This window comes from Protobothrops mucrosquamatus, unplaced genomic scaffold (genome assembly GCF_001527695.2).
Source record: "Protobothrops mucrosquamatus isolate PMUCROS unplaced genomic scaffold, P.Mucros_1.0 scaffold1055, whole genome shotgun sequence".
Classification (NCBI taxonomy): Eukaryota; Metazoa; Chordata; class Lepidosauria; order Squamata; family Viperidae; genus Protobothrops; species Protobothrops mucrosquamatus.
In genome coordinates, this window is record NW_015387287.1 from 37,239 (window position 1) to 44,802 (window position 7,564).

General features: G+C 47.2%; 1 protein-coding gene across 1 annotated transcript; it reads left to right on the forward strand.

Moving 5' to 3' along the window:
- Positions 1–2,994: 2,994 nt before the first annotated feature.
- On the forward strand, positions 2,995–7,557 carry LOC107291118 (tubulin beta-7 chain-like). Its single transcript, XM_015820079.1, has 3 exons — positions 2,995–3,115; positions 4,973–5,083; positions 6,115–7,557. Exons 2-3 carry the CDS (start codon positions 5,023–5,025, stop codon positions 7,170–7,172), a joined length of 1,119 nt encoding a protein of 372 aa, XP_015675565.1. The 5' UTR covers positions 2,995–3,115; positions 4,973–5,022; the 3' UTR covers positions 7,173–7,557.
- Positions 7,558–7,564: the final 7 nt, after the last annotated feature.

The window sequence follows — 7,564 nt, forward strand, 5'->3', positions numbered from 1 at the left end:
AACTGGAGCTCGGCGCTGATCCTGGTGCTTCTGCTGAGCCCTGAAGAAGCACCAGTCAGCTGGAAAGCAGCGCTGATCCTGGTGCTTCAACTCCCAGAATTCCTGAGCCAGCATGACTCAGCTTGGAAACCTCTCCCTTTCCCCTCAGCATGGCTGGCTCAGGAATTCTGGGAGTTGAAGTCCACGAGTCAGAAAAGAGCCAAGGTTGCCTACCCCTGGGTCAGTCAATTTAGTTAGTTTTATTGATGTATTGTGTTTCCCCGAAAATAAGACCCAGTGTTATTTTTTATTTTTGTCTCCAAAAGAGACATCAGGTCTTGTTTTCAGGGGGTGTCTTTTCCACTCACCTCTGGCACTGACAGCCCTGCAGCTCCAGCCACTAAAGCAATACCACCAGTTTATATTGTTTTGTGATGGATCATCATATAAATTGGCCGCCATTTTGTGAATTCGCAGCTATTTTCTGCCCTCAGAATCCCAAATTTTCCTCCCTAGCATCAGCCAAAGATTGGGGGCCTCTTTTCCAAGGCAAAGTTTAGCAGTCTGGCTTTTGGGTATTTGGAGCTAAATCAGCTTAGATCAGTGGTTCTCAACCTGTGGGTCGCGACCCCTTTGGGGGGGTCGAACGACCCTTTCACAGGGGTCGCCTAAGACCATCAGAAAACACATTTCCGATGGTCTTAGGAACCGAGACACTGCTCCTCTATCCATCTCCGCACGGCTTCGAGCTGGGGGCCGTTGCAGCGCCGGATTCGTTTCCGTCGAGCATCTCCTAAGGCAGCGGTTCTCAACCTATGGGTCGTGACCCCATTTGGGGTCGATCAACCATTTCCCGGGGGTCGCCAAGCAAGGCTGTCCGCCATTTTTTCCCCCTTTTCCGGCGGGTGGCTCCCTTGAGCTGGGCCAGCTGGTGGTCGGCCTGCTCCATCTCTGCCGCTTGCCAGCTACGCCTCGGCCGGTGAAGGAGGCGGAACCACGCATGTGCGGCGCTCCCGGGCAGGGAAAGTCCTCGACTTACGACCGGTTTAGTCCTCGACTTACGACTGGTTTAGTCCTCGACTTACGACCGGTTGGGGGTCGCGGCATTAAAAAGGTTGAGAACCACTGTCCTAAGGGAGGCTGCGCTGCTTCGCGGCCCTTTCCACAGAGGAAGCTGAATTAAGCTCTGCCGACGCTGTCGCCCTCTTGGCTCTCTCCCTCTCCCCGCCTGGGTGCGTCTCCAACCAGGCTGGGGGAGCCGGCGGAGTGGCCTTCCTGCCCCTCCTCCCCAGCCAGCTGGAGCTGGGCAGGCTGTTGACCTTTGGAAATGAGGCGAGGACAGGTGAGGCGCGCTGAGCCCCGGGCATGGCGGGTGAGTGGGCGGTGTCTGTGCGCGCTTGGAGAGCCCTTAGGGTTGGGGGTCACCATAACATGAAGAACTGTATTAAAGGGTCGTGGCATTAGGAAGGTTGAGAACCACTGGCTTAGATCCTCCCGAAGTCTAATGTAAGCCAAGATAGCAAGGTATTGAGAAGTTCTGCCCAGAATACCTCCTGCTTCTTAACATTCAAGGCAATTGTCAATCAAGAGAAAAGGGGAACAAACAGAATAAATGAAAACAGTTTCTAAGCCTGTTTAGGGAAATCCATCCGCTATTGATGACAAAGTATCCTGCAGAAAAGGATAGCCTTCAAGACGTTCTTAAGGACCAAGAGGGGTATGTGTATGTGTCTCATTCCTGAGCTCATGCTAAGAGACCATTTCAAACTGAGAGTTAGGAATCTTTGCAGGTCCATCAGATCTCCTCCTCCGATGAATAAGCAAGGACAGTTGTTTTCTAAAGATGGGATGGTGGGAGAGGCAGTCTGCACCTGTAAGATTTGCCTTGGAGGAGGAGGGAGGAGAAGGGCCAATAGAGAGGATTACACTACAGCTAAGAGCGACTTTGATGAAAGCCTGGGCTTCATAAAGAACAAAGCAGGGCTTGTATGGGCTGCTGCAGCTGCTTAGTCAGCTCCTCCGTCCTTTAAGAGGGACAGTTTTGTTGCTGCTTTAAAAGAAGGGACTGTGATTAACGTGAAGATCATTGGTGCATTAGGATGGCTGGGCCTTTTAAAATAGGCATAAATCCTTCTCACTTGCATTCATGTTGTTTCCCCCATAATTGCATGGCCAAGTCTTGGCTGGTTGGGAGCGGAGCCCTGAAGTCTACTTACAATGCCCAGGTTCCAGCTTGCAACTGTTTTAAGGGGATAGCATTGGATTCTGAGCATATCTTGAATTCACTCTTCTTGTCATTGAGGACGGAGAGCTCTTGGCTCAAAGGTGCTGCAGCCAATTAGGTCTATGCCCTAGGCCAGGGGTCTTCAAACTTCCTCAGGGCTGGCTGAGGAATTCTGGGAGTTGAAGTCCACAAGCCTTAAAGTTGCCAAGTTTGAAGACCCCTGGCCTATGCAAATATGTGATTTGAATAAATCTCCGTGTCAGGAAAGAGATTCTTATATTTTCCTCCTCTGAGAAGACCTCTCTTTGGCGGTTCTTTTCCTCATTTTGTTGGTCTGTTGTTCTCCAGATGGTTTATCTTACTCCAAATTCCCTGCCAATAGGGCTAGAGACTCCACCACAGCTGTACAGCACTAGATTAGGGAAGGGTGGTGGTTTTTAGTTAGGATAAGAGATTTTGTGGACTTTGTTCCTTCTTTCGTACTGGGCCTTATAAATTGGCCTCAGCCACTCTTGCTAAGTGAGAAGGCATTTAGTTATAGTATTATCACAGGGGCACCAAGTGGGGGGGGGGAACTTGGCACAGGATATCTACTTGGGACTTTTTAAGGATGTGTCTCACAGTGTTAGGCAGATATTTCATGACAGGTTGTTCCAAGAATGTATGTCTCCTAAATTGCCATATAATTTGGAAAGGGGAAAAAAAGGATCATTTCTTCCTTTTGTAAATGTACTGCTGGAATACACCGCTTTTCTTTTTCATCCTAACCCAAATCTTTTCTCTTTTTATTTATCCTTGGGAAGTTCTGGGAAGTGATCAGTGATGAACATGGAATTGACCCAACTGGAACCTACCATGGTGACAGTGATCTACAACTTGATCGCATCAGTGTTTACTACAATGAGGCCACTGGTAAGCCTTCCTCTCCTCTTCCCCCTCCCTCACTGTATTGGCATGCTTTGATCCAAATGTTTTCCAACAGATAAATACGAACATTTGTTGAATTTCCTCATTGTCTCCTCTAGAATCATTTTTTTTCTGTTATGTCCTTGTGTATTGAAATGGAATATAGAATATAGAAGTAAGTATATGGGCAGAAGGTTATAGGCCAGTGGTGGCGAACACGGGTGCCAGAGGCAGCACTCAGAGCCCTCTCTGTGGGCACGTGCGCCGTCGCCCCAGTCCTAGGCCTTCAGCTGGGTTTTATAAAACCTTTTTGCTTTGGGCCTCTGCCACCGTGTGGGAAAAAAAAAAGGTTCAGTCAATCAGTCAATTTCAACTTCTCACGGGAAAAAGAGAACTTGCAAAGTTGGAATTGATTGAACTTTTTAGTCCCACCCAGTCTGCCGTTAACACCGCAGCCACGCCTACCCAATGAGTCACATCCACCCAGCACCCGACGATGCATAAGTGGGTTTTGGGTTGCAGTTTGGACACTCGGTCTCTAAAAGGTTCGCCATCAATGTTATAGCCTGAGCTTGCTACGAATCTCAACATTCATTATGTGAACTTAAAAGTAAGCTTCTAATACAGGGGTCTTCAAACCTGGCCCTTTGGTGACTTGTGGACTTCAACTCCCAGAATTCCTCAGCCAGGCATGCCTGGCTGAGGAATTCTGGGAGTTGAAATTCACAAGTCATCAAAGGGCCAAGTTTGAAGACCCCTGTTCTAATAGTTATTTCTTACCTGTGGACTTACGACCAACCCCAAAAAGGGGACTTATGACCCAGATCCTAAATTCTTAAAGTGCTCTCCCTTCCTGTGGTGATGTGACCACCACAGGAACTTGGCAACACGCTGCGTTGCGTTTAAGACTTTGCAGCATTCCGTGGCCATGTGGCTGCATTTTATGACAGTGTCAGACCTGCCTCAACCCGAACCTTTAAAAGGCAAGAACGATCCTTAACTCCATTTGTTGAGAAAGGTATAGTTTACAAAAGGTCAAGCGAATTGCAGTAGAGCAAAGCCAGAACTGAAGTTTGCGTCCCAAAATCCCCCAGTTTAACTTTTCCCCTCCCCATCACTGGTTCTTCCAAGTCCAATCAAATTTTTTTAAAAAAAGATGTTTTCAGAATGGTCACTTTAGGGATAGGACTTGCATGTAGCTCTGTTCCGTTCCCAGCCATTTAGCCTTGATACTCTTCTTGGAGAGATGTTTCCCTTGAAGCCTCCCTCTTCCCATCTAGCCCCCCCCCTTGAGTTTATGGACTACCTCTATTAAAAAGCCTGGTTCAGGTTTAAACTTCATCTTATCCTATAACAGCCTAATAAATTGGATTGAGAAAGGTGTATTGGGAAAATGATTATTTTATAATATTTTTAATACCATATTGAAATGCCTCTTTTTTTTCCCCCTCTCCTTTTTGTACCTCTGATACCCGCTTCTGTGTTCCTTCCACTCATCCTATATATCGAGGGTCTCCAAATTTGGCAACTTTGAGGCTTGTGGACTTCTCAACTCCCAGAATTCCTTAGCCAGCCATATTATACTGACTGGGGAATTCTGGGAATTGAAGTCCACAATCTTAAAGTTGCCAAGTTTGGAGATCCCCCTGCTATAGATAAGGAATGTCTGACATCCTTTAATTTCATTGACCGTCTTACCAACACTTGGCTTTTCCTTTGAAATCTAACAAGTAGGCAAAAGCAAGCTATTTGAAAGCGAGGACCCAAATGTAATTTGGTTTTTCATCGGAGGAAGCTCAGTTGGCTACTGCAGTGGACTTAATCTATTACACCTGGGCATTAAACCTTTGTTTCTTTCTCTAGGTGGCAAATATGTCCCTCGTGCCATCTTGGTTGATTTGGAGCCAGGAACCATGGACTCAGTGCGTTCTGGACCTTTTGGACAGATATTTCGACCAGATAATTTTGTATTTGGTAAGAATCTTACTGCTTTCCCTGCACCCTTTGCTACTTGTAGCTACATTTGATGGGGGAAAATATAGAAGGACTATACCTGTCTAGGTATGAGCAGTGTCTTTCGTCAAATTAGGAATCTGGGTTGATAACTTACATTGCTATTGAAGGAGGAATTGAAGAGGTCTTTACAGAGCATTGATACGATGGGAGGGGCAGGCAAAGATAAGTGTTTTTAGGGCAAGCTGGGATAGTTATTTCTTCTGGAATGCTCGGTTTTGCCTTCCAAGTTTTCAATGTCTCCACTGTGTAAACTTCAATTCCCAGAATTCCTGAGCTGGCACACTTAGGATTCTGGGAATTGAAGCCCACCTAATTTGTAGGAGACTGTAGCAGTTCATTGATACCTAAACTGATGCCCTCTAGATGTGCAGCTAGGCTATCATTTTCATGGCTTGGGTATAAACTGAATTGCAGTCTGAGATATTTGGAGGACACTGTAGAGAGGACTGCATTGAACAGAGAGCCAGTTCGGTCCAGTGGTTAAGGTGCTAGACTAGAAACCAAAAGACAATGAGTTCTAGTCCTGCCTTGGGCGTAAAAATCTGGGTGGGGCCAGTCATTCTCAGCCCAACTCACCTCACAGGGTTTTTGTTGCGGGGGAAAAAGAGAAGGGAGAAATATTAGGCATGCTTGCCACCTGGAGTTATTTATAAAAATAATAATAATAAAGGGCAGGATATAAATAAAAATTAAGTAATTTATTTTATCCTCCCAATATACTGTAATCGATCAGAGTCCCTTAGAGAAAGGTATGGGTCTAGGCTCCATTAAAACAGGATCTCAGAAACTTGGATTCACACAAAGTGTATGAGTCTGAAGGTTCCTCCTATGGTGGGTTTGAAGAATAGTGTTGCACGTTCAAGGAGATAATCTGTATCAATCTGGTGGGAAAAGGCCAGGAAAGCAGAAGTAGCTTGCAGTCAAAGGGGAAGGGCGGCTACCTAACCCAACACAATAATTTATATCCCATCTTCTTCTGCCCCTTTCAGGCCAGAGTGGAGCTGGTAACAACTGGGCCAAAGGTCATTATACAGAAGGTGCCGAGTTGGTGGATTCAGTCCTAGATGTTGTGAGGAAGGAAGCTGAGAGTTGTGACTGCCTGCAAGGATTCCAGCTGACCCACTCTCTAGGGGGTGGAACCGGTTCTGGGATGGGCACCTTACTGATCAGCAAGATCCGTGAAGAGTACCCTGACCGTATCATGAATACCTTCAGCGTGGTGCCCTCTCCCAAGGTCTCAGATACCGTGGTGGAGCCTTACAATGCTACCCTCTCAGTACACCAGCTGGTGGAGAACACAGATGAGACCTACTGTATCGACAATGAAGCTCTCTATGACATCTGCTTCCGTACCCTCAAGCTGACCACTCCAACCTACGGGGATCTTAACCACCTGGTCTCTGCCACCATGAGTGGTGTGACGACTTGCCTCCGCTTTCCCGGACAGCTGAACGCCGATCTCCGCAAGCTTGCTGTAAACATGGTTCCATTCCCCCGGCTCCACTTTTTCATGCCCGGATTTGCTCCCTTGACCAGCCGTGGCAGCCAACAGTACCGGGCCTTAACAGTCCCAGAGTTAACGCAGCAAGTTTTCGATGCCAAGAACATGATGGCAGCCTGCGATCCCCGCCACGGACGCTACCTAACTGTGGCAGCCGTCTTCCGAGGCCGTATGTCCATGAAGGAGGTGGACGAACAGATGTTGAACGTGCAGAACAAGAACAGCAGCTACTTCGTCGAATGGATCCCCAACAACGTCAAGACGGCCGTGTGCGACATCCCTCCCCGTGGCCTGAAGATGGCGGTCACCTTCATTGGCAACAGCACAGCCATCCAGGAGCTCTTCAAGCGCATCTCCGAGCAGTTCACCGCCATGTTCCGCCGTAAAGCTTTCCTACACTGGTACACAGGTGAGGGCATGGACGAGATGGAGTTCACAGAAGCTGAGAGCAACATGAATGACCTCGTCTCTGAATATCAACAATACCAGGATGCCACGGCTGAGGAAGAGGAGGATTTTGGAGAAGAGGCAGAGGAAGAAGCTTGAGGTTAAACCTCGCGCCCTTTCGACACCTGTTCAATAAGTCCGCACAAAATAAAAATAAAAAAAATTGCATCTCCACGCTCTGTTTCTTTCTCCTTCTTCTCCTCAAAAACCTAACCTGTCAGCTCTCTTTTCAGACTCTTACTTTTTTTTTTTTCAAACGGGGCAGCCTCTAACAATGGTTTAAGGGTTGATCTGGCTTTTTACATGTATTACTCTTTAGTAGAGGCAGGTACCCAGTAAAATTGGCTAAGGGGAGGCTGTGTGTGAGACAGTGGGAAGAGACGCAGCTCCCTTCCTTGATCATATTCTTACTTAACTGTATTTATTATTCCCCAACCTTCAATATCTCTGTTGCCAACATGTAAAACTTGCAGTCTCAAAGGCCTCCAGCT

What these genes read in the sequence shown, in the direction of transcription:
- LOC107291118 (XM_015820079.1), top strand. Translation starts at nt 5,023, where the DNA reads ATGGACTCAGTGCGTTCTGGACCTTTTGGACAGATATTTCGACCAGAT. An exon ending in ACCAGATAATTTTGTATTTG is followed by an intron (nt 5,084 to 6,114) that starts GTAAGAATCTTA and finishes TGCCCCTTTCAG; the next exon opens with GCCAGAGTGGAGCTGGTAAC.